The sequence below is a fragment of the Tachypleus tridentatus genome, chromosome 8 (assembly GCF_004210375.1).
Source record: "Tachypleus tridentatus isolate NWPU-2018 chromosome 8, ASM421037v1, whole genome shotgun sequence".
In the NCBI taxonomy this organism is placed as follows: Eukaryota; Metazoa; Arthropoda; class Merostomata; order Xiphosura; family Limulidae; genus Tachypleus; species Tachypleus tridentatus.
Window position 1 is genome coordinate 148,903,928 of NC_134832.1, and position 27,550 is coordinate 148,931,477.

General features: G+C 34.5%; 3 protein-coding genes and 1 long non-coding RNA gene across 11 annotated transcripts in view; 1 reads left to right on the forward strand and 3 right to left on the reverse strand.

Moving 5' to 3' along the window:
* LOC143223740 (protein D3-like) overlaps positions 1-9,301 on the reverse strand; it is a 27,960-nt gene extending 18,659 nt beyond the window's left edge. Inside the window, exon 1 of one of the 3 annotated variants that reach the window (XM_076452116.1) lies at positions 9,126-9,301. The gene's annotated coding sequence lies outside the window, so the exon portion shown is untranslated. The remainder of the gene's footprint in view (positions 1-9,125) is intronic. The other 2 variants (XM_076452117.1, XM_076452119.1) reach the window with 2 other exon arrangements.
* On the forward strand, positions 9,302-27,515 carry LOC143223742 (uncharacterized). Of its 3 annotated transcripts, XR_013013063.1 has the most exons (5): positions 10,031-10,747; positions 10,966-11,085; positions 12,556-12,692; positions 13,873-14,099; positions 15,089-16,233. It is a non-coding gene; the product is annotated as an uncharacterized LOC143223742 (long non-coding RNA). The 3 variants fall into 3 exon arrangements; XR_013013064.1 differs by lacking the exons at positions 13,873-14,099; positions 15,089-16,233 and adding an exon at positions 26,099-27,515 and having other exon boundaries at positions 9,302-10,747; XR_013013062.1 differs by lacking the exon at positions 15,089-16,233 and having other exon boundaries at positions 13,873-14,668.
* LOC143223741 (MICOS complex subunit Mic60-like) lies at positions 16,809-17,893 on the reverse strand. The gene has a single exon (XM_076452120.1). The coding sequence runs from the start codon at positions 17,891-17,893 to the stop codon at positions 17,399-17,401; it is 495 nt and encodes a 164-aa protein (XP_076308235.1). The 3' UTR covers positions 16,809-17,398.
* LOC143223739 (MICOS complex subunit MIC60-1-like) overlaps positions 16,809-27,550 on the reverse strand; it is a 36,677-nt gene continuing 25,935 nt past the window's right edge. For all 4 annotated transcript variants that reach the window (XM_076452109.1, XM_076452110.1, XM_076452108.1 and 1 more), the window contains 4 exons: positions 25,787-25,878; positions 22,158-22,289; positions 18,576-18,804; positions 16,809-18,028 (listed from right to left, as the gene is read on the reverse strand). In XM_076452109.1, coding sequence (XP_076308224.1) covers positions 17,922-18,028; positions 18,576-18,804; positions 22,158-22,289; positions 25,787-25,878 — 560 coding nt within the window. In that variant the 3' untranslated portion in view covers positions 16,809-17,921. The remainder of the gene's footprint in view (positions 18,029-18,575; positions 18,805-22,157; positions 22,290-25,786; positions 25,879-27,550) is intronic.

The window sequence follows — 27,550 nt, forward strand, 5'->3', positions numbered from 1 at the left end:
ACAGCAATACTAAACTACTTTCTGTCTATTGTGGTAGATTTAGACTTGATGAAAAACTCGCAGGTGTTAAATATCTTATCAGCTGAAGAATGTATCAAACCGCATTTCAGTTAGAACACACGATGTATCTGCTGTACACCTAGTTCTATAAGAACAGATTCCGATACGAAAGTATGAACTATTTGTGAGCAATGTAGAGACGGTGTTTCTGATCAATCATATTCATCATATTACCAACTGTCAACTTTCTCTGATAACGACTCCAATCTCTAAAGTTTGCTGTACAAATCTAATTTGTCCAATTATTTTCTTCTGGTACAAGATGAAAAACATCACTTAGAAGTTTCGATCAACTAATATGTCGTGATGACATTTTGTAGAATGTCGTCAATATGTCATCTTTTCTTAATTTGTTTCAAGAGTTACTTTGACTCAATTGTCGCCAATGTAGAGTCATCTTCAATCATCTTTTTCATCTAATCGTGATGAGGACTCTCACGTTCTTCTTCTTGTATACCCTCCGTTCACTATGTATTGGTTCTATTGTTTATGGACATACCATTTCGACTATAATAAAAATTGGTTGTATAGTTCTTGTCAGAAAACAGACAAATTTTCTTGGTCTTGAAGTAATATGTGTGGAAACAATTTAACATTATTTGTTGTTTCACGTGCATGGGTTATTGACAAATAATCATCCTTGCATATCACTCATCATCACTTTCATACAAGAATCTGATGACAGACGTATGTTAGTACCTGTTTACTAATTATCTCATGAACAATCTTCTCTTACAAGGCCGAAGCCTTTGTTTGTTTTGGAATTTCGCACAAAGCTACTCGAGGGCTATCTGTGCTAGCCGTCCCTAATTTTGCAGTGTAAGACTAGAGGGAAGACAGCTAGTCATCGCCACCCACCGCCAACTCTTGGGCTACTCTTTTACCAACGAATAGTGGGATTGACCGTCACATTATACACCCCCACGGCTGGGAGGGCGAGCATGTTTAACGCGACGCGGGCGCGAACCCGCGACCCTCGAATTACGAGTCGCACGCCTTACGCGCTTGGCCATGCCGGGCCAGGCCGAAGCCACTAGTACATGTCAAATTATGGTTACTCAAAGGTTTAACATGTGAAAATGACTAACGTTAAACTTCGTATCGTACAATGTTTTTATTCTCGATTTGTTCTTTAAAAAACATATATAAAGTATTGTAGTATATACTAATCTGTAATGTACAAATATTTGACATTGAACAGGCAATATCACGTGTTTGTTGTTATTAGTCTAATTATATTGGTTATAGTAGCTTTTGCCACCAAAAATAGGCCTACATAAAAATAAATTAAAAAATAAAAAACGCTGCAGTAATCGAAAGGATCCCAGAGTACAAGCTATGATGTAAGATATAAAATGTACTCTCAGTTTTGGAGGTGATTGAAGAATAGGACCCACATTGCGGTGGGGATACACCGTCTATTAGTCTTAACCTCCATTAAGTTAAAAGTGACAACTTACTGATGTGTTCATTTGGAAATCGTGATAGGTTTTTGGTAATGGACTTTAACTATCAAAGCAAAATATTTGTTCATTAGTTTTTAAATATTCACATAAAAACTACTACAGGGTTGTCTGAAGTAGCAGTCCATAATTCTGAATGGAGATACTAGAGGGAAAGAGCTAATTAACATCTTTCTCTTCCAGTTCTTTATTCACGGAACAGACGGATATGAATATCGCCTTCATAATTCTTCTGCAGCCCCAAACTGCTTAGCACAAATATTTTTAGATGTAATAGGCACAAGTAGAGGATCCGTAGTCCAATACACTCATTACTAGGGAATTATTGGGTTGTTCCATCACAAGAATATTAGTTTTAACTTACTGTTCTTTAGTCGTAGACCAAATGATCCCTCTATACAATATGTTATTAATTTTGTTTTATTTATCAGATATTGTTTTTGAATTTCGCACAAAGCTACTCGAGGGCTATCTGTGCTAGCCGTCCCTAATTTAGCAGTGTAAGACTAGAGGGAAGGCAGCTAGTCATCACCACCCACCGCCAACTCTTGGGCTGCTCTTGTACCAACGAATAGTGGGATTGACCGTAACATTATAACGCCCCCACGGCTGGGAGAGCGAGCATGTTTGGCGCGACGCGGGCGCAAACCCGTGACCCTCGGATTACGAGTCGCACGCGTTACGCACTTGGCCATGCCGGGCCTGTTTATCAGATATCAATAGTAAACACTACCAAATTGATTGAAAGAAATGGGTTACTAAACCTGTCCTTGCACACTTACTCTTGAGACAAGCAAGAATTTAATAACCTAATATCTTCCTGCAACGCCCTCTACAGTCTGGTACCCGTTTATACTTACGTCCCTAAGACATGTGTCCAACAACGGTCAGTTGTAAACTTTCTCTCTTTTTTAACCTGAATATGACCTCGGAATGTCGAAACATTGTTCTTTGCTTTATTTGTAAAAGTGTTAATACCCATACCAGCCGTTCTGAAATACATTTTTAATGCTTTTCTTTCAATAAAGGGGCCATGTTCATTGCACAGGAACAATAAACTTACAGTTACTGTGTCAAAATATTCACCGAGGTTATCTTAAGTATCGCTTTCCTGTTGTAACTCTTGTTAATATACATTAAAATAAATACAATTCGTGGCAGGTATTTCGATTTAACATTTTGCATCTCAATAAGAGATGCAAACCAATCGAGGGCGCCCAGAAGAGAGCTGTTCTTCGCTCTACTCGTGAAGTAAAACTTACCTGGGCTAGTGTTTGATTATTAATATCTAAACCGACAAGATTTAAAGTTAACGAGTTTGTAATGCAATCTGGTGGTAAAGGTCCAATGGTGGTCCGCGGGAGGTTAAATATTGACTCTACAAAAAAAAAAAAACACAAGAGGATAGGGATCTGTAGATCCAAAATCCTCAGAATTTGTTGTGGGTGAAAACGGGAGCACCCCGAGAAATCCCACTTTCACGATCAGGGCGCCGAAAAATCTACCCTGACGGTGCCCAGAAGTTGCTGGAAAGAAAATCAGAAAAAATCAGAAATCAAAAAAAGAATATACAACAACAAAACACGTGTTAAGTCTGCGATTGATCAAAAGATCGATCTAAGGCACCAGGAGGATAAAGATAGGCAGTCCGTGAATACAAAACTGAGTGATCAATTCTAACAGTCGCGATGAGTCGTTCTATTTCGGTTTGGGACGATTGGTGTCTTTTGTGATTGTGTCTTCTTGCTGAACATGATGTTGATATCTGTAGTGGTTGATACGTCTGTAGTCTTAACAGGCGTGGGTTGAGTCTGGGATGTCTTCTTTGGTTTTGGTCGCTGCTCAGGAGTAACATCGGAGTATCCTTGTCTTTCTCCTTAATATTAATTAAAGTATTGCTGCTTGCAGCAGAGGAACTTGGCATACATGAAGATGAAGAGTTTACTGGACGAGGGGTACTCTGATTGACAGACTTGACATTTTGAAGATTAGTTGCTCGACGTCGGGAGCGTTCGGCACTAAAATGAAAATACTGTAGGGTACATCCGTGGTTAAGTATCAAATCATCTACCTGTTTATGCTCGGTTACGACTTTAACAAAGTCAGTTGGCAATCCTGTGGTCTTGGAATGAATTCTGTGAGCTGCATGGAGTTTCGTGGAAGTTATTGTTTCCAGAGAATGTTGAATTTCAGCGTGAGTTATAGACAAATGAGCGTTCTTGATAAATATCGAATATAGGCAACTTGAACTATTGGTAGGAAAGCACTGAATGTTGATATCTGCTTTACATGGTTTACATAGATAATCATGGTCCTGGAGTGTTGAAGGCTGCAATAGTATGCCTCCTCGGCGAAGGATTCTAGTTTTTCTGGCCCCCGTTAGTACAGCGGCATGTCTCCGGATTTACAACGCTAAAATCAGGGGTTCGATTCTCTCGGTGGGCTGAGCAGATAGCCCTTTGTGGCTTTGCTATACGAAAAACACAAACACAAACTCTAGTTTTTCTGGAGTCAACAGAAACGTTAGGTTTAAACTGGTCGATGAAGGCAATAATTTGACGAGGGGAGAAATTCAACGGTAATCCGTCAAGAATTACTTGGGGTACTGATGATCGTAACGTCGAAGGAAGCTCGTGCGAAAAAGGCAACATGGCAGAGATGGAGTGTTAATATACATTAAAAACCAAAAATAATTTATATACTTGGAGACAGATGGCAGTAAAGTATACCGTTTTGTTGTACTGCGTAAAAGTACTCAATGGCTTATTTGTGTGCTACTGACTCAAATAAGGGGAGGACAAATAAGCTAAAAGACTAGATTTTTATACCCTCGGAAAATTGATGTAAATGATGCAGCGTTCGCTATCATAATTGTAAGTGTTTAATAACAACGACTTTTAGTTAAGTACCAACATCCATCAATTAGAACTGCTGACAAGAGGAAGGACAACCAATCAGCAGACATTGGGGGATTGACTGTCACCCTTATAAGGCTCCCACGTCGCTGAAAGCTATTCAGCCGCATTTGAGCTAGAGGATAGAATTGGATTATATATATTCAAGTTTGAATGTTATACAATCACCTTTAACTTTTACTCTGGGATCCTCTATCGTTACAACGTATAAATCATCGTAATTATATTATGCCATATGACAAATAGTTTAACATTTAAACAGTAAAACGACATAATAGGAGGAAAAAAGACGTACTGTTTCCTGTGTCTGCTAATCGGTAGTTAAACTTGGGTTTTAAAAAAAGGTGGAACTCTAATTTGTGATCCATTCCAACCAGCTGACAAGAAACGACAACAGTTTGAATCTTCAAGAGATGAAACGTCGTTCTAGAACGTTCTGTTTCAATTTAACCCTTGCTGAAAATGTCATTAACATGTGTTTGATATTGTCAGTTTTTATAAACATACACACATGTAAACAAAAACAAATAGAACCATTTCCTCGTGCTTTTTGATTTTATGATTGTGAATAATGTTCTGTATGAAAAAACAGTACCTATTAAATTAATATATTATATTTTTATTTGTTTATCTTTGTAAGTAAAAAAATCATCCAATACGAGAATTACTAATTATGTTTAAAGTAAACCAACTTTATTGTAATATTTTGATTGCACAATATTGAAGCTAATAATTTATGATTTTCAGCAACTAAACGTAATTGTATGTGATACAATTTCTTAAGCATCACAATTTACATCTAGTTTTACAGAAAAAAAAACATTTCCAGGGTCACGGGTTCCAATCCCCATCACACCAAATATGCTCGCCCTTTTAGCCGTGGGTGTGTTATAATGTGACGGTCAATCTCACAATTCGTTGGTAAATGAGTAGCCCAAGAGTTGGCGGTGGGTAGTGGTAACTAGCTTCTTTCCCTCTAGTCTTACACTGCTAAATTATGGACGGCTAGCGCAGATAGCTCTCGTATAGCTTTGCGTGAAATTCAAGAAAACAAACAAACAACAATTTATAACGCCCCCACGGCTGAAAGGGCGAGCATGTTTGGTGCGACCGGGATTCGAACCCGTGACCCTCTGATTAGGAGTCGAACGCCTTAACCCACCTGGCCATGCCGGGCCTCAAACAAACAAAAAGCATCAGTTGAAAACTCTTGTCCCTCTAGCCGCCTAGCGTCAGTATGATACACCATAACTGATCTTCACGTCTTATAAAAATAAATTCAAATGCAACTCATCCTTTATTTATTTATTTGTTTGTATTTTCTCTCGTGTACGTGATACGTCAAATGTAAATCTAGACAACAGTAATTCCACACTTACGTTTAAAAACGAGTGATGCTAGTTTATAGTAATTTGTTTCTAAGAACAAAGCTAAACAATGGGCTATTTGGGCTTACTATAGGAATTGAAACTCGTTTTTTTTATAAGTTAGTTATAAGCCCGCAGGCTTATTACTGAACCACTCTGGGAAGGATCTTTATAATAATATTAATATTCATAACTTGTTGAAAAATGGATCAAACTAAGTTGTTGTTCGTTCGTGACATTATGTTTTCCTTCTTGTAACAAACTGTTTGCAGTTTAATATACTTTATAAATAATGGCCGAAGAACCAAGAATAAATTAAGGACTCTCGACTGGACAGCGATAAATCTTCGGATTTACAATGCTAAAGTCAGGGGTTCGACTCCCCCTCACTGAACACAAAAATTGTAGTTAGAGAGCTTGACTCGTAATCTGAAGATCGCGGGTTCGAATTGCCGTTCCACCAAATATGCTCGCCCTTTCAGCCGTGGGGGCTTTATAATGTTACGATTTATCCCACTATTCGTTGGTAAAAGAGTAGCCCAAGAGTCGGCGGTGGGTGGTGATGACTAGCTGCCTTCCCTCTAGTCTTACACTGCTAAATTAGTGATGATTGGTGCAGATAGCCCTCATGTAGCTTTGCGCGTAGTTCCAAAACCAAACTAAACCAATCTAAATCAACTTGCCTTTCTGAAACGGGAACAGTTCGTTTTGCGGGATGCCATTAGGGAAAATGTCGTTCATCGTATATTTTACTGTTTTATTTATTAAACCGAGCAGACCCGTTAGATTAACCTTTTCATCTGAAGAATTCGAGGTTTGTGATAGAATGACATCAAACTTTATCATATCTGAAGCTTGGAAGAGTTATTATCAAATTTTCTGTGAAGAACTGTCATCTGTGAAAAGTGGATACACAACCGTGACGGACCATACTTTATATGTTGTCTCTGTAACCTTGCTTTCTTTGTGTTTATTCACTTTATATGGACTTATAAGAAATGCAGGTGAAACCAACTGATAGATCATAATTTGTATACTTTCTTTACAACCTTGGTTTCATTTTTGTGCTGAATTGATTTATTCGGAGATAAAACTGATATTTAATATTTTGCTGTAGTTATAGCTACATAGTGATATAAATCTGTATATACTGTTTTCTTTCCCGTAATTATGAAAACTTTTCACAGAGTGACAAACACTGGTTTAAGCTCTTATAACTTAATAACTGACGAAAGAGGGTTCTACAAAATAAAAGTCAGGTAGCATGCAGTAAACAGTCAATATCACATTCAATAAATCGCTAGGAGGAACATTCACTAAATAGGCACAATATTTATTGTGTTAAATACAATCGAAACTTTTGTCTTCGAGTCACTAGGATTTGTAGAATCTATCTGAAACTCTAGTATCTTCAATACCTAAATATTATAGCCAACGTTCCTTTGTAAAGACGAGTAAACTGAATAACTAGTTATTATAAACCTTTAGCAACATTCGCTGGTGACGTAATTTTGTTCGAAATTGATACATTGGCCACTTAGTGGACTTATGAGCGTAATGGCGCAAGTTGAGAACCAATCTTTTTTTTTAATTATTATTATTATTATTCGATCTTATTTATCCTCTTACTAAGCACTGTAAGCTTGAAAACATATCAAGATAATATTGTAGCTGTACTGTCAGTAAAACCAACCTCAGGAATACAAAAATAACTTAGTAGCTGTACTGTCAGTAAAACTACAAGTTCAGGAACATAAAGATAACATGGTAGATGTACTGTCAGTAAAACTGCAAGTTCAGGAACATAAAGATAACATGGTAGATGTACTGTCAGTAAAACTACAAGTTCAAGAACATAAAGATAACAAGGTAGCTGTACCGCCACTAAACACTAGAAGCTAAGGAACACAAAATTAACAATGTAGATGTACTATAATTGAACACCACAATTCCACAGATAATTCGAGATGACAAACTGGGTGTAAAATATTTTAATTGCTCTAGAAATATTGTAATTTGATATTAAATAAATATATACCTCTTTAATTTACACTCAGAACAACAAAGCTGCATGTTGCCCAGCAGTTTAAGGTAATATCAGACTTAATATATGAGGACTATAAGATGAAACTATCTGAAAGTATCTAATTGTTCTACACTAAGTGTTAGGACCGTTGGGTGTAACTATCTAAAAAGGATTTAGCTTTTCTGCACTGACTTAGTGTAAGACAACATTTCCAATAAACTGTTATAGACTAAGTTTCAACTAAGTGTGATAACTGTATGAAGAAACTTCTAAAATCAGCTGAAAAAAAAAACCTTATAAGTTTTAGCACCATTCAGTGTTGGATATTATATCATTAATTGTGAACACATTTAAAAGTTCGTCTACAGAAATTATACTTTTTCGGTAGATGTCGCAGAGTTCATCTAATTAAACGACTTAATAACAGAAAAAGGTTTGTTTTTTACCCAAGTTGAAAGAGCTGTTTATGAAAAGGGAATCCATTATAATAGAAATTCACTTATTAACTGCACGCACGTTCTGTTGACGTCAGATCAAACGCGTCGTAGTTCAGTATCACAGACCCTGATGTTTTACCCGCTTATATATAAATCAGATTTGTTTGTCTGTTTTTGAATTTCGCACAAAGCTACTCGAGGGCTATCTGTGCTAGCCGTCCCTAATTTTGCAGTGTAAGACTAGAGGGAAGGCAGCTAGTCATCACCACCCACCGCCAACTCTTGGGCTACTCTTTTACCAACGAATATTGGGATTGACAGTCACATTATAACGCCCCCACGGCTGAAAGGGCGAGCATATTTAGCGCGACGGGGATGCGAACCCGCGACCCTCAGATTACGAGTCGCACGCCTTAACACGCTTGGCCATGCCGGGCCATATAAATCAGAATTCATCCAACTGACAGTAACTGTATATTCATCGAGTCTTTTCTTTTCATCCAACTGACGGTAACAGTACATACATCGAGTCTTTTCTTTTCATCCAACTGACGGTAACAGTATATACTTCGAGTCTTTTGATCAATGGTTAGATATTCCCTCAGTATTACTTCTGTACAGATTAGATTCAAACTATTAACTCTTATAGTAAGTACAGTTTTCATTATTGTCAAGTGTTCAACTTCTCTAAAACGTTACTGCTTAAAATCTCTCAAATTAACTTTTAGAGTAAAAGTAGAGTACTTTACTTTTACCATACAATCTGCTACCTGGAATGTTATTTTTTAGTTTAGAAAGCTTTCAATTAACCGTCAGAGTAAACATAGAGTTTTGTTTTCAAAAAATATTCCACTTACTTGCAATTGGGATTAAGTTCGGAGTGTATCTTTAAAGTATTAAAGGGTTATATTAGAAATATTACAGTTCACAAACTAACACCGTTTTATAACACAGTTAAAATATTTATTTAAACTATGAAAAAGTTTTAAAATGTAACTCTACATGTTTCAACATGGTTTCAAGGTCTGTCTGGTATATAATAACAAAAACCCATGGTCATGTGATTACTAGTTTACAGTTCAAATAAAATAAAAGATCACGCCATCTACTTACTTTCTGATTTCCTAATCCTTTATCTTTATTTCAGATCAAGTTATTTTTGCCGTGTTTCACTATTTAAATGTGTTCTCTAATATTTCTAGTAATCATATTATTTGGTTGAGATAAAATAACCGTTCCTCTCTCCCATACACACTGGTTGATAAGTCTAGTATAATTCACAAGTTCAGCTAACATTTCTCTTAGTTCATTTATAGGCCCGGTATGGCCTGGTTAGTTAATGCGTTCGACTCGTAATCTGCGGGTTCAAACCCCCGTCCTTTCAGCCGTGGGGGCATTATAATGTTTCAGTCAATCCCACCATTTCGTAGGTAAAAGAGTAGTTGGCGGTGGGTAGTTGCCTTCTCTTTAGTCTTACACTGCTAAATTAGGGACGGCTAGCGCAGATAGTCCTCATGTAGCTTTGAGCAAAATACAAAAATAAATAAGTTCATTTATTCCAAATTTTAAGTTTCGTTTAGTTTTACCAATGACTGCATGACCACATTCATGACAATATCATTGAACTTTATGCATTCCTGTTTTTTTGCATTAGATTGATTTCATTTTTAGTTTTATTTAGTATTTGACTAATTTTGTTCAATGGTATATAAACGTTGTTTTTTTTTTAATTTCGCACAAAGCTACACGAGGGCTATCTGTGCTAGCCGTTCCTAATTTACCAGTGTAAGACTAGAGGGAAGGCAGCTAGTCATCACCACCCACCGCCAACTCTTGGGCTACTCTTTTACCAACGAATAGTGGGATTGACCGTCACATTATACACCCCCACGGCTGGGAGGGCGAGCATGTTTAGCGCAATGCGGGCGCGAACCCGCGACCCTCGGATTACGAGTCGCACGCCTTACTGTTGTAATGGAACAGATAACACTATGTAACAAAATTTTTATTTTTTCTTGTTCCTGGGCAGAAAGTGTTATTTCCCAGTTGCTTGTGCTTAAAGTAAATGTAAAAGATCTATTTTTCTCTTCAAACTTTGCTTTTGACCTGGGTAATTAAATTTTCAAATTTACCCATTTTACAGAGCATTCCAGGTAGATTCAGTGCTGAGTAGCCGATAGAGAATTTTCAAGAACTTTCCAGAATGTTGTAGAACTTGCATGAATTTTCTAGCTGCCTATGTGAACACATAGACCTATCTGATTTTATTAGAGATGACATCAAGAAGCTGCAAGCATTCTCCAGACGCATTCTGCTATGTATGTGGCCAATTTATCAAGACAAGAGCAAAAAAGTACTGTGACAGCGTCTTCTAAAGTGTGTGAAGCCTACAAGACATAATTCGGCTTGCCTGTTGGGGATAAAGACAAATCCTGGGCACCTCATTTTACCTGTGAGCACTGCAAAAAAACTCTAAAAGGTCAGATGGACAATTTTAGCTTGCTTGAATAGTAAGATTTCATATTATACAAATTTTAGAACTTTTAAAATTTAAATATATTTTAATTATTTTTTTAAATTTCCAATAGCATAGAAAAATATCACATGTAAAATATTTTGCATGAACCTCTTACACATTAGTTGTGGATGAAATAAATTTATTTTTCATACTAACAATTTTATTTTGCTCTTTTTCAGGATGGTACAGAGGAGGAAAGAGAGTAATGAAGTTCGCTATTCCAAGAATTTGGCGTGAACCCACTGACCACTCAAGCAATTGCTACTTCTTCATGGTGGACCTTTCCAAACGTCTGGCTGGTAAGAATGCATTTACTATTATGTATCCAGACCTTCCATCATCTATCGCCCAAGTGTCACACTGCCCTGAGCTCCCTGTACCCACTCCGCCAGAGAGAAAGCAGCCATCTCGAAAAACTACTCACTTCTAAATATTTTTGTATAACTTTAGTATAAATACATATAAATCTTGATTCATATATTGTTTTATTCAGACCTTATGTAAATGAAAATGTGCAAATTTGCCTGTTTTTACATAGAAAATAGGTTAATTTTTAAATTTCATTATCCAAGTCACAAAAGCAATGTTTGAAGGGAATAATGGCCACTTTCTGTACTTTTACAGCATAAGCAATTAAGAAATAACATACGCTATCCAGGAACAAAATTTGTGTTGCATAGTGTTACACTCAAACCATGCTAAAGTACCTTGAGTGACTTGTTGATATAAAGCTATCTCCCCGAGTTTACCAGATAACGAAAACAACAAACAGTTAAACCTAAATTTAACCTTTAGATTTTCCATTTTGTACGTCATTCTCCCCTTCAGCCAGTAGGAAACGACTTTAAGCTGTCTCATATGACGTCATTTGAAACCTTTGTCTTATCATAGTTTCGTTTTTAAGTTCGTTGCGTTTTTCTTCTTCTATGTTTGTGGATTATATTATTTACTTTTAGAACAAGCAGTTTTTCTTGAAATTTGTTCCTCTAGACCGAGTATTGGTGTACATTTTTGTTTTTATTTGTTTGAAGTTAAGCACAAAGTTACACAATGTGTTCTAACTCTGCAAATATCCCGCTGAACCACTGGCGTGAGGAAGAAGAGGCAGCATTTGTTGTAATGCCCACGTTCTAATGATCGTTTGTCTCTCAGTAAGAACAAATACTTTAAATAAAAGTACTTATTTCTCGCTGGGTGATCATTATTCTGTGATCGAATGGACATTTCATTAAAAAGAAGTGTTTATATATACCCGATATCTCATTCACCATCTTGTAATATTTTACGCAACTAAACCGTGTTAAAGACAAGCACCCGTGGTGTTCACGAGAATTACACGTTCTCACGGTTTAGTTTTTTTTATTCCCAATTATCTCGGAAAACATGTAGATATTTTACATCATGTTCAAACAAGATCTTAGCTTAAATAACGAGAATTATATTAGGATACAGGCTAATATCAACACTGTACCATGTTGAAACACATGATAATATCAACACTGAATCGTGTTGAAACACATGCTAATATCAACATTGGATCATGTTCAAACACATGATAATATCAGTACTGTGGATCATTTTGAAAAACATACTGATATCATAAAATACGTGGAATTTATATATTCTGGAAATTATTGATAGAATACTTACAATATTTCTCTAAGCCTAACAGTGTCTCTTAATTTACGTCTTAAACTCAGACCTTACTTTCGGATTATGTCAAGACAACAAAATATATAATATACATGTGTGTTATGTATGTTTCATAGAAATCCACATATTGCCATGTCTCCAGTGCTATCGTTGTAGTACTTACAATACAGAAGGCGTAGGGTCGGTGGCCCCCTGTTATGGCTATAAAGAAACACATCTGAAAATCTGCGACCTTACAGACAATTATTGTATGGTGAGTGTTAAATGATTTATTTTGTTTAAAAAGGTTATTTATAAGTTTCAAAAACTTAGTGAATATATATGAAACTCGTCCTTAAAGTTTTAAATTTATGAGATGAGATATTAACATGAGTGAAAAGATTGGTACGTTTTGCATCATGAGTCTCACGAGTTTACATTTCTTGTCGTAGCCAGCATATTTAATTTAATACAGGAACAGCAGAAGGACAACAGTAGTGATAGCTACTGACCCTGTTGCCACCTGGACTGTAACCTTTCTATTACATTCATCTTCCTGACAACAAGGGCCCAGCACGACCGGGTGGTAAAGGCACTCGACTCGTAATCTGAGGGTTTGTTACTGAGTTTCGCGTAAAGGTATACGAGAAATATCTGCGTTAGCCGTCTCTAATTTAGTAGTGTAAGACCAGAGGGACGGCAGCTAGTCATCACCATCCACCGCCAACTCTTGGGCTACTTTTCTACCAACAAATAGTGATCGTCACATTATAACGCCCCCACGGCTGAAAGGACGAGCATGTTTGGTGTGACGAGGATTTGAACCCGCGACCCTCGGATTACGAATCGAGTGCCTCAACCACCTGGCCATGCTGGACTTTTTGCATCTGTAACGTGGATTTTGTAATTAACCTTTCAAAGTAGGTTTCCTTGTAGGTTTTTGTACTTGTAACGTGACTTAGTTGTTTTCTGCTGTGAATTTACAGATTTCAAGTGAAAACCGGCTGTAAAGATACTTATAATACAACATTTATTTCCTACAAAGCTTTCTCCGATTCTCTTTTTTGAACAGTCTAAGTGCAATACTATTGTTCATGTCTATGTTTATCCACTGTATGACTTATTCAGATCAAATAATACAATGGTGAAGATTTTTTATTACTCTAAAAAGCGCTTTTGCTCCCAGTCAGAACGCAGACGATTTAAAACAATAATGACGTCACTTCACTCTCATTACGACGCTTTCAGTTATTTACAAATACTTTATTGGATATTGTAGAGCTAAATGTAGTTTTTAGTTTCATAATATAAGATCAAATCCTTAGCTAGTTGTAATATTAAACACATTTCATAAAACCCCCTTTCTAATTTCAAGAATGTCCGTTTTGGTTTTATATTGAAGGGTTTCTTAGTATTTAAAACGTTTTTAGTACAAATTCAATTTCTCGTTTTAGGCGAACCTATGTCCGTGTGTCTCTACAGGAACACGTCTCCCCATAAGACACTAAGCCTACGGACTTAAAAGTTGTAACTAGGAGTTCAATTTTCATCGTGAGAGACACAGCAGGTAGCTAAACCTAACTTTACATCAAATAAACAAACTACGAGAACCGAACACAGTATCTTACAGATAGTTGGCAGAATCGTTTGAACAATATACACTCATCATAACAGTGTAAAGGTAATTAAATTTATATTTCTATACCAGTATTACTGTTATAATGTAAACCATCCACATGTTATTTTTCATGCAATTCAATATCACTTGTGTCATCTGAAATGGAAATTATTAGACGTTCTTCCTACGCTATAATAAACTACTTGGTAGAGAAGGCTTATATATTAGATTACACACCATTCGTTTCATTATGAAATGTAATAATCTCGAACAGCATTGATTTTCATAACAGTGAACGACATGGTTTTTTGGCATCACTTCGTAACAGTACTTTGTCGTGTCATATTACAAGTTCCAATATTTTATGAATGTTTTAAGTAGGACAGTAAAAGGGCTAGCAATCATATAATTGAAATAGTAATTATCATTCTGTGTATTTTATTGTTATAAAATGGTCAAACGTTGTTGACATAACTTGGGTAAATCATAATAAAAATAAACTTTTACATATATCTTTTGTCACTCAGTTGTGGTTCACGCAAACTGTGATACTGGTGGGTAAATGCACTTTTTTTTTTTATCCGTGGTTACTTTTATTAAAATGACCTATACTTTTAAAACTAATATAGGACTTGTAATAAAAAGTACAGCATAACTTTCTATAATAATTTATAATACACAAAAAAATCACGTTTTCACTTGTTTCGTGGTTACATCCAAGGCCTAGTAGAATAGTGATAAAAAAGTACAAAAATAGTATGTACTGAAACTTCTAATCTACTGTTTTCTCCAAATGTTTGTATATTTTCTGTTCATATTCAGTAATGCGATAAAATTTAAATACAAATAATAAAACAACGATTTCAAATTTTATTGACTTAAATCTAAAGTTTGTTTTTGTTAAGCACAAAACTACATAACAGATTGTTTGTGCTCTCCCCACTGTGAGTATCGAAACCCTATTTTCACTGCTTATATATTGAAGAGAAACTTGACAAAAAGTTAATCTATTATTCCTGTTAAGTGAGTAATTACGTGCCTTTCTTTTATAGCTACATTCATGTAACCAATGTTCGATTGAAGGGCCTAAAGTCCTGGTGCATGACAGAATAATCTATATTCTACACGTGCTCTCAGTCACTTTGGAGTATGACTTTTTACTGTCAGCCATGTAAACATAACAAAAACAATTCTGGTATATATGGTATCTTAGTTGCTTTTGGGAAGGACTTACAGCCTATATATACCGTCAGTCACATTAAAGAATGACAAATCAATTGTGGTTTCGTAGTCATTTTGGAACATGCACTGCCAATCACTTTGTAGCATAGCAATTAAGGCTATAACTTACACGTACTGTCAATAGCTTTAGAGCACGACAAGAAAAACTTTATTTTACACGTACTCTGAATCCCTTGAAACATTACAAGCAAGACTAGTTGTTAATCAGCCAGCCTTTGCCCAAAGGAGCTTAGGCAGGATTATGGTCGAAAGATAGAAATTAAAAGTTGAGGCTTGGCCTGTATTTTGAGGGCAAGAGGTAATGTGAATACTGACGTCATCTGATCTCCTGCTCATTGGTTTATGGAGCACATCGTATTGTTCTTTGCTTTATTTTAATCGATTAGGCCTGGACTCCAGCCTAGTGAATAAAGAAACTTGGTTACCTGTATTAACAGAGGTTTGTGGGTTATCTTGGCCTAAATTACAGACTAACGAAAATTCTAGAATATTCCTTTCTTGTGTAAATTTAAACCAGGTATTGCATTCTGCTATTACAAAAACTTAACTAGGACTAAATTTATAGATAATTCTGCTGCTCCTGTTTTAGCTAAACTATATGTGTTTTGTGTCGAACAACTAGATTTATCTTCCTCGTTATTTATCTAGTGTGGTTATGTAGATATTTCTCTCATTTTTCAGAACATTATTCGTATTCAAGTCTTGTTTTTAATTTCTGAAACACCTGACAATCTTCTATTTATTTTACTCAACATTACGATTTAATGGCAGGCGACCTCTTTTAAATATTATTCTGGAAAGCTCTAAACGTGAATTTGTTGCTACATTTTTCTTTCGAGCTACCAATTCCGATAGTTAGTTATGCTAAATTTGCATATAGTTCTTCCACTTTTGTAGAGAGGGAGCTTTATAACAGTAGTGAGGTCAAGTTTATAAGTTTCATGATACAAATAATAGCGAGTACACTATAAAGACACTCGTACTACTCACATATGAGTCAAAGTTATACTAATGATTGTATTGGGACACACAGAGGTGACTCATACGCCACCTATACAACAGAAGAAGTGTTTCTTGATGACGAGAAACCCATTTGAAATAAATATATATCTCAGAACGGCTGGTATGGATATTAACACTTTTACTGATAAGCAGAGGAAAACGTTTCGACCTTCCTAGGTAATCTTCAGGTTAATAAAGTACATGTGATGTGTGGAAAAAGAAACCCGATAATTAATTTTTAATTTCTTTAACTTATTGTTAACATGTTAGTAAATAATGTGGATGTACAGTGTATTATATTGGTAGTCAAAATGTTAATGATCATCACTCACTATTGGTTTAGTTTTATCAAGTGCAAAGATGCAAAATGGGCTATCTGTGATGTGTCCACCATGTGTACCAAAACTCAGTTTGTTGTATCACAAGCCTTCAGATTTATTGCTGAGCCACTAGGGGGCCCTCTGTAAGTTAACCTTCTAAATTTAGTGAAGAATTGGATCAACAATGAAAATTAGAGAAAACACGTGATACTCAGTAAATCTTTATTTTTCTCATTACTGATGTCATAAGGTTTTCCATGTTCTACAATGGAATTCAGTGCTTGAATCTTCAACCTCTACAAGTTGAACCTCCCTTTTTGGTATAAACCCATCCAGATATTTCAAGTAAACATGTTACAAGAAATTCTACTGGATCTTTTAATTAAAATTTTAATTCTACATAAATGTAGCCTTTTGAACTACAAGTTAGAGTGATGTTTTAATTGGTAAGAAAAGAAAAACAATTTCAGTTTACGTTAAAATACATTTTCCTGGGTACTTAAACTTTCTGTATAAATGCAACTTCTAAAAGTAACTTCACAAATTAAACACTTAAGAGTAAACATAAAGTTCAGTGACTCTCCCATAAAAATTGTTTGTTTATAAAAATGTTACCAACCAACATATTCTACAAAAAATAAAATAAAACAAACACGAAGAAGACTGGGGGGGGGTATTAATTATCTATATGATGCAACCTGTTAGTCATGAAGTGATCAATTAGTCTAGATTGTATTCAATGATACAACTGATACACAACTCGGCTTTCACTGATGGATCTACATGTTCGTAATTTATTCAATGATATGCTTGAACACTAACAGCTGCAGCATGAACTATTAATGCATCTGCTGCCTGTTTAGTTTCTAAAAGTAATCTCAACTCCTTTATCCAGTCACGTGCTACGTTTCTTGGTTCTCCTTTTAACTGGTTTGCATATCTAAGGGCCTGTTCCAAGTCCTCTTTTTCTAAACAATGGTGAATACGAGACAGGATGTCGAAAGTATGCCACTGAGATGGGTCCACTTCAGTTTTACCAGTCAATTCACCTACAGGGATTCTGGCAGAGTCAATCACTAAAACTGACTGCAGAAAGGACACTAGGTACTGGTAAAGGGAACCACTGTTTTCATCGACAAGAGCAACCCGTCGGCAAACTCTACTCACCTTACGGAAACGTTCTTTCAAACTCTCTTCAGTGAAGACGCCTCTGTGCAAAGCTTCCTGAGGTATGCCAGCTAAGACACTTGACACATATGGTTTGTCTTCTTCTGCAGCTGCTATTATGGCCATTATTTCATTGGATAAGGGCTTAGGCTGGTCATGTCCCCTGATCAGGCTGCCCTGACTTAATACTTTGCTTCAATGCCTGGCATGCTAACCACAATTGTTGGGCCTTCCTGGCTGCTGTGTCAAGCTGCTCATGAGCTGGTGAAAGAAAAATTATTTGATGTTCTGTCAGTAAACCTTAAAGTAATTTTATTAATTTCTAATGTCAAATAAAACAAAATAAAACTTTTATTTCATCACCTATATTTATTCTCTATTATACTGAAAAGCACCTTTTTTTCACTAGTCAACTACTTTGGAATAATTGTTGAAAAATTAGAACCACGGTAATGCCATGTCATTTAGAGAAGTAGAAACAAAGTCACATCAGATCTACATCTTCAATACCACATCAGTTTAGTTCAAATCTACTACTCACCTTGCTAGTTAAATAACTTTGTTCTTCCATTCCATAGGCTTTTTGATTGAGGGTTAAAAAAATGTCTTCATTTATTTAGAAAGTGTCTAGTGGATGAACATTTCTCTGAAGTTTCCTGTAGCATTCCTCATATTGGTACTGATAACATATGCAGAAATTTTAAACAAAGAAGAATAGTTCTTACAGCCATAAGTCATACACTTTACTAAAGATACTCTGACTTACACCAGTTTTACACATTATCACATATCTTGACACAAATCTTACCCTTAAGAGTGACTTCTATGCTTTTTAGCTTTGTGATGGCATCAGCTAGTTCAGAGAGCTGACGGGTTTTCTCCTGCAGAAGTTTGTCCTTCAGATTAAGTTCATGTTTACGATCCATCTCTTTCTGCTGGGCAAACAAGACTTCCTGAAGGTGGTCATTGTGAGCGGCTGCTTGCCTTCGCAACTGTTGACGGAGCTCAAGCTCCAATTCCTCCTTCAAGTCATTGATCTTAAAGTACAGATATTTGTTTCAGAGAACTTGTTTCAATTCCAAACTTGATTTAGTCATATTTTATAAACAAAAATGATATGATGTATAAACACAAAGTGCAACCCATTAAATTCGAAGTACTAAAATCAAAACTAGTGACCAACCACTGAAAATGTTGTGAATAGCAAGGATACTTAGTTGCTGAAATAAGAGATGATTGTTTCTGAAGACAGGAACTGAAATCAATTTATGCAAGTTAGAAAACTTAAAAAATTATTAATGTACATCAAAAACAAATGAAAATACACGTTTAAAAACAAACATGAAGAGACAGGGAATTTAAACACCACAATTACATTTACTGCATAATGTAACTTTGGTTTTCTTAGCAGGAAGCCACGTAGGCTTATAAAAACACATCCAGTTCATGATGTACACAATAATCCTAGGACAACTGTTAACGGTATTGACTTGTTGATACAAAGTCTCAGTTTGCAATACAACAAAGAAGAAAATTTAATTGAATCACAAAATCATAAACAAGAAGACACTCTACCTAATTTCATAATTAAAAATGATTGAGTTCCAGAACAAAACTAGAGGCACTCCATGCAGCTTCTATGTGTAGAAGGAGACTCAGATAAAGAGGTCAGTCAGCATACAGTTTCACAAGATAAAATTTACCCAGTTTCAGAATAAGAAATAAACTAATATTTTATTTGTTTTCAAGATGTTAGCTTCTAATAATACAGCTGGTAAACATATTAGGGTAAATAGTTAATTACCAACAGAAGTATAGATAACATGGGAATACATGTGTAATGATTTCTCGCATCATAATATATACAGAGATGCCAACTATTTCAAATGACTGAGCATAATGATTGTAGACAGAGCCTTTTATCATTTGCAGCTACTAGGCCTGACCAATGTCTCTAAGCTGTTTATTATTATATTATTATTATTTCAAATGACTGAGCATAATGATTGTAGACAGAGCCTTTTATCATTTGCAGCTACTAGGCCTGACCAATGTCTCTAAGCTGTTTATTATTATATTATTATTATAGCTATTATTATTTATTACTGCTATAGATTGCTCATTTATGACTGTGTTTTGTGTATTTAATAAATAAATTTAAAAAAATTCTTTTGAAATTCTTTTTTCATATTCTGAATTCTTACTCATAAATGTCATTATCTACATTGTTTTGTCTTCATCTCAGCCTTTTGTTGGTGAGATGCCAATTTTGTATGTCTGGAACAATTGTTTATCCCGCCATGTGCCACAGAAATATTGATGTGACAAACTGTACAATACGCATGACTGTCACCGACTTTTGATGCAATGACCGGATATTTTGCACTATACTCTTTCCTAAATTTTTGATCCACAGTTTTAGTCCTTATAGATTTGCCAGAAACAAGACAATCTGGTGAACAAGGCCTCTTTTTTTCCATCTTGTGAACAATTGTATTGGTGTTTTTATGTCGCTTAGGAAACGAGAAATACCCATCTATGCGAGTGCTGATTGGCTGACAAGCACTGATGACGTAACTACGGATTCTCCCACGTACCCAGTATGGAAAATCACCGCACGCAAACTATTGGTAGATGTTGGAGATACAAATATTTTTTATTATTTCAAGCACAAACATGATTATCGCAAGTAGCCATTTGGACTATGTCTTATTTATTATCAAAATTTATATGTGTCTCACTAGAAAATTTCTTTTCACCCTTTTCAAGCCCTGGGGGAACAATTTATCACTTTATTGTATAGGCCTATATAATACATAGCAATTATATAGGAGTTGCAACAAGTCGTAATATTTGTCTGTATGAGTGTATAGTTGTAATATATACACTAAAATCGTAATGATTACGCTCAAATCGCAATGGTTAGCATCTCTGTATATATAATTTCTGTAACATCATCAGAATCAGAGCACAAGGTAGCATAACAAACAAATAGCTGTTAATAGTTTCTAACACCATCACAAGAATTATATGTATGACTTATGCAATACTTTATAATATCATCAAATTGAGATGTGTCGGTTATACTGGAATATGTAATAGTTTCTAACACCATCATAAGAATTAGGACCATGGGTTATGTGGTAACATACGTAAGAGTTTGTAATGTCATCATAACATCTAGATGCGTGGTTTATGTGGAAACACATTTAACAATTTCAAAAACTATCATAAGAAACATACATGGGAACCTTATGTATTTACATAAAGTTATTGTGAATAGCAGTTAAAAAAAAATATTGTTTAAAATAAAACATCCCTCCTAACTTTGTCTCCCAACAGTTACTTTCAGAAATCGAGATTAATTAACAATATAAAATTATTCATTATTATATTGTCACTAAAGTGTAGTAAAGAAACAATTAAAACATCATTTATTATCCACCACGTCGTTCCAATTAAAACATCATTTACCATCCAGCATTTAGTTTCAATTAGAGCATCATTTACCATCCAACATTTAGTTTCAATTAGAGCATCATTTACCATCTAACATTTAGTTTCAATTAGAGCATCATTTACCATCCAACATTTAGTTTCAATTAGAGCATCATTTACCATCCAACATTTAGTTTCAATTAGAGCATCATTTACCATCCAATATTTAGTTCCAATTAAAGCATCATTTACCATCCAGCATTTAGTTCCAATTAAAGCATCATTTACCATCCAGCATTTAGTTCCAATTAGAGCATCATTTACCATCCAGCATTTAGTTCCAATTAGAGCATCATTTACCATCCAACATTTAGTTTCAATTAGAGCATCATTTACCATCCAACATTTAGTTTCAATTAGAGCATCATTTACCATCCAACATTTAGTTTCAATTAGAGCATCATTTACCATCCAACATTTAGTTTCAATTAGAGCATCATTTACCATCCAACATTTAGTTTCAATTAGAGCATCATTTACCATCCAACATTTAGTTTCAATTAGAGCATCATTTACCATCCAATATTTAGTTCCAATTAAAGCATCATTTACCATCCAATATTTAGTTCCAATTAAAGCATCATTCACCATCCAATATTTAGTTCCAATTAAAGCATCATTTACCATCCAATATTTAGTTCCAATTAAAGCATCATTCACCATCCAATATTTAGTTCCAATTAGAGCATTGTTTGTGAAACTAGATTACCTTGATCTTCTTTTTTTTGAAAGGATACAACAAGTAACTCTTAAAATATATTAAATATTAAAGATGTGTTTTATAAGGCTACTTTTAACTGTCAAACCTAATGGCTGTTTAAATATACATTTCATATAAAAATCAGTGCTTGACCAATCAAAAGAATAAAATTACCACATATCTACTACTTACACCTTTTTGATGAGCTATTTCTTGTTCCCTCTGTTGATTGGCTAGTTCTATAGATACCTGAGTGTCAGCAATCTTACTGTCTTCCTCTTTCTGATTTTCCATGGCTTTCTGCACTCTGTTTTGTTCTGTAACCTATTACAGTCAGTTATGTTGATAAATAGGTACTTTCATACAAATTGGTAACTACAATCTCTATTCATAGACTGATATAAATCACTATCTTGTGTGTCTCTTTCCATATTTTAGATTAATACTCAATATTCTAAACTGTTTAATCTTGCAACTTATTCTTGATATGTAAGGTGAAACAACATTAATTAACACTATATTTAATATGTTATTTTTATTAAAGTTAAACAAAACATCAAATTCTCCATGTAAAATAAATATCCCTTTGGTTAAGTTTTTGTATCAAGTTTTCTAATGTAGTTCAACTCTAATAGCAATAAGTTCATTGTTGAAACAAATATTGTAAAAAGAGTTTGAGTTGTGAAGTTGGAATACAGTCACTATTGTTGAAACAAATATTGTAACAACAGTTTGAGTTGTGAAGTGGGAATACAGTCACTATTGTTGAAACAAATATTGTAACAACAGTTTGAGTTGTGAAGTGGGAATACAGTCACTATTGTTGAAACAAATATTGTAACAACAGTTTGAGTTGTGAAGTGGGAATACAGTCACTATTGTTGAAACAAATATTGTAACAACAGTTTGAGTTGTGAAGTGGGAATACAGTCACTATTGTTGAAACAAATATTGCCATTGAGTTGTGAACTTGAAGTGGAAACACTATTAATGTTGAAACAGTTACTGTCATAACAGTTTCAATCACCAGGATGGAAACATGGTCACTATTGTTAACAGATATTTCCAGCAACAGTTTGAGTCATCAAATGGAAACATAGTCACTATTATTGTTGATATAGATTTTTAAAATATTTATTTCATTTTTCTAATGGTAAAAAACCCGATCAATTTCATTAAAGTAAATCTAGCTTATGGTACTATAATAATCAAAAAAACATTAACAGTGGGATACAAAGCTAGTTAACTGAGTGACAAACTTACATCTTGAATAAATTAATGATAAAAAATGTAAAACTTTCAAAACCTTAAGGCTTAGCTATGCATATACCTTTTCATTTTTGTCAATTTTATAATCTTATATTGATACCAGGTGATACAACTCATATTAGATATTACACATATCTGGATACAACCTTCCTTAATATTTTGTGCTAAAAGACTAGAAAAAGAATGGTTAGACAACAATGTTCTCATCCAACAATTGGGCTACTTTTAGCTGACTGAATAGTGGGACTTGACTGTCACTCTTTTACAGTATCTTACATATTTGTTTGTTTGTTTCCGAATTTTGCACAAAGCTATTCAAAGACCATCTGTGTTAGCCATCCATAATTTAGAAACAACAGACTGGAGGGAAAACAGCCAGATAATACATCCACTATTAACCCTTATGCTACTTTTGTCTAATTTACAAGTAGAATTGGACAACTTACACTCACAAAAGTTCAGGGATTTCTTGTCTATAGAGAAGTGTGCAAATGAGTAAGCCAATACCAGTCCATTAGCACACCTATGACCACAGAAAATGAAGCACATTTTTGTAGCAATGAGGCACAAACCATGAATCCTTGACTTCAGCCTGTGCTTGCTAGATATAAGGTCTCTCAGGCTTCACAACAGTTTTTACATTACATTACATAAACACAGGTAACTTAGGTCAAAAGAAAACCTTTCACTGTTAGAATGTTTAACGCTTTAAGTTTTTGTCTCATATATGGTGACATTTCTTAATCACTTTTACAAAATAGCAGTATATTGGCATCATGCTATACACGGTTAAAAAATAACAATAGTTGTCAGTGCAAAACTATATAATGGGTTATCTGCACTCTTTCAACTGCTGGAAATCAAACACCTATATTTTAGTATTGTAGTCTAAGCTTACTGCTGAACCCATTGAAGGACACAAAATAATAAGCTAGGACACTCAAATATTACACAGATTTTTTAAGTTACAATAGTGTGAGAGAAACCTTAAAAACCAGGAAACACATCAGGAATGGCCCACATACTTTCTTTGTAAGCTTGGCAAAAAACAAACACAATTTATTTTGAAATTAATTGATAGAAATCCTTGCAATAATACTGAAACATCATTGTCTTTTGATATACAGAGCAAGTGTTCTCAATTTTTCTCAGCACAAAGTGCCCTAGGAACATTCCACATCTTGACTAAGGCTCTCACACACAAATAAAGCTACATATATTGAATAGTTTAGGAGTGCTTTGTAATACTAATTATAAACGACCTCATAACACTAAATTATTGTTTTATTAATTTGACACTCAACATTTCACTTCACAGCTTCTTCGGGAACGTTCCACTAATACACAAACCGTAACTGACTGTACAAATCTTCAAATGGTTTAATTAATAAACTCTAATTGAATCTACAGCTTTTGTTTTACATATTAAGTGGTAAAGCTTACTGTTGATGCATAGGATACATCCATAAACATGAAAATATGGTAAATTGTTTGTTTGTTTTGAATTTCGCACAAAGCTACTCAAGGGCTATCTGTGATAGCTGTCCCTAATTTAGCAGTGTAAGACTAGAGGGAAGGCAGCTAGTCATCACCACCCACCGCTAACTCTTGGGCTACTCTTTTACCAATGAATAGTTGGATTGATTGTAACATTATAACACCCCCACGGCTGAAAAGGCGAGCATGTTTGGTGCGAAGGGTATGCGAACCCATGACCCTCAGATTACGAGTCGTACACCTTAACACGTTTAGCATTTCTGTATTTCACCTATTTGAAGCTGTACAAATGTCATTCTAACAAAGCATTTCTGTATTTCACCTATTTGAAGCTGTACAAATGTCATTCTAACAAAGCATTTTTGTATTTTACCTATTTGAAGCTGTACAAATGTCATTCTAACAAAGCATTTCTGTATTTCACCTATTTGAAGCTGTACAAATGTCATTCTAACAAAGCATTTTTGTATTTTACCTATTTAAATGTGCATTTTAGAAGTATTAATACTTTGTGAGTGGGAGTGGGGTACTGGCAGAGAGCTAAAGTAGAGTACAATATATGATATATTCCAGCCAGACAAACAGCTTGGAGTCTATTTATTGGGACATGCAAGGAAATTCAGTCAAAACACATAATCAATTCTGCCTTTTCAGGATATTTTTTTAAAATAATATTTATCTTGTATGTAGACAGATATTAAAGAGCCATATCTATGGAGTCAAGAAGCCACAGGTTGGCCATGCCTAAGTAACATTAGAAGAGAAAAAAAGAAAGGATATTTTCTGAAACTAAAACATCCATAATTTACTCATAATTAAGAAAGTTACATTAAAATTCTCTCTAAGATATTTCATATAATTATAGATATTTCAACCATGAATGTTATTTTTATCATTCCACTTTTATTAAATGTTATTCCTTTATATCTTTAATACTATATTTTTTTACCTCAGTACAGATGTGGGTCTTAATTTTGAAAAAAAAAAAATTTTTAACTACAGCAATTTTATTACAAGACCCAATGCTGTGGTGCAGTGTATCATGATGAACTTACTGCTTGTTTTGCTAACTGTCTTTGAAGATGTTCCACTCGACGGTAAGCATGAGCGATTAGAATGTTAAGATTTTCTTCATTCACCTGCTGGCCTAGTACAAGACATATAACTGACCATTAGATTATTCCACTAATATTACTTTTAAATATAGCAACTGAGTGAAATTCATCATACTTGTCACAAGAAATTATTATTAACCCTATTACATTTTTTAACACTATCTTCTTTAATAGTTCCTCGGAAATTCAAGAATCAAAGTTGTGTATGATAACAGTATTTCAGCCACAATGTATTTATCATATCTGTTTCAGGCAATGTTTCACTCAGTCCAGAGATTCTCAGGCCAGCTGGGATAAGGTAAATACAGCAGTGGTTGGAACACTATTTACATATGCCATTTGATACAATGACAGTTGTTATGATATTAAGGCCTTTTAGAAGTTAGCACAGAATTACTACAGTTATACTTGTTATGAAATGTGAGTGTGAAATATTTGTTTCTTTGTACTTGCCTGTTAAAATATTCCACTATCTGAATATAACAATAGTGTGAAATAATTGTTTCCTAGTATTGACTGTTTGAATAATTCATTAACATTACTTCTGAATATAACAAATCAAGAGAAATAATTAGTTTTTGGTACCTGACTCTTAGAATAATCTACCAGCATTACTTCTGAATATAAAAGTAGTGTGAAATCATTGGTTTTTAGTACATGACAACTGGAATAATCCACTAACATTACTTCTGAATATGACAATAATATAAAATACTTATTTTCTAATATTTACTGTTTGAATATTACATTAACTTTATTTCTGGAGGAAGTGATAGTATAAATTAGTAGTTTTAAGCATGAAGATGAATGGTGTGATTACAACGATAACAATTTCATAACTTATAAATAATAATTCACTTTATATGAAAGTGACATCAATAGAAAACCCATTTGTAAGCTAGCATGTTTTAATTTTTTTTTTTTAGTTCCCACAACAACTTAGATGATGTCAAAACTTCATACAAAAAGCAATCTCTTTATATATATTCTTTGAAATGTTATTTTCACTGAATAATTCCAGTAAACAACTGTGGACCCTATCAGAAACAGAACAATTGCACTTAATATTACTATACTAACAAATTTCTTTCCATCTGTTTGTAGGAGGATGAACATTTATACAATTTCTAACATTATTTCAACGAGTACTAATGACTGGTTTAAAACCAAGCTGTTAATACTGTATAAATGCTCAAACAGTGGCATATTTATGTAGGGGCTAAAGGAGGTTCAGCCCTAGGGGCCATGGTTTTAATGGGGACCCACTGATAATTTTTTTCTATGTAAAATTACATGGGATGTAAGGCCCACAAAAAATATTAGCCCCTGGGCCCACAAAACCTTAAATCAGCCACTGTGCTCCAAAACAAAGCTAAAATACACTGTACATTACACTTTATTGTCATAAAGTTTAGACTTATTTCTGGAATACAAGAACAGAAAATTCTTAAAATCTCAAATATTTTCATCATTCATTCCACCAACGTTTATGTATGATTACTATCTGTTTCACCCAGTTTTTCAATAAGAGGATTACCTTTTCCCACCTAAAGTTTACCTAAAGAGTAGGTCACCTGTTTCACCAACTTTACAGAAACAGTAATTACCTTTTCCACCTATTTTTGTATAAACTCTTTCTCCTAATTGTACATTAATAATAGAAGTTCTTTCATCTAGTTTTACACAAAGAGTAGTGTATTTTTT

Excerpts from the sequence above, each read along its gene's own strand:
- LOC143223741 (XM_076452120.1), bottom strand. The coding sequence starts at position 17,893 with ATGGCCATAATAGCAGCTGCAGAAGAAGACAAACCATATGTGTCAAGT.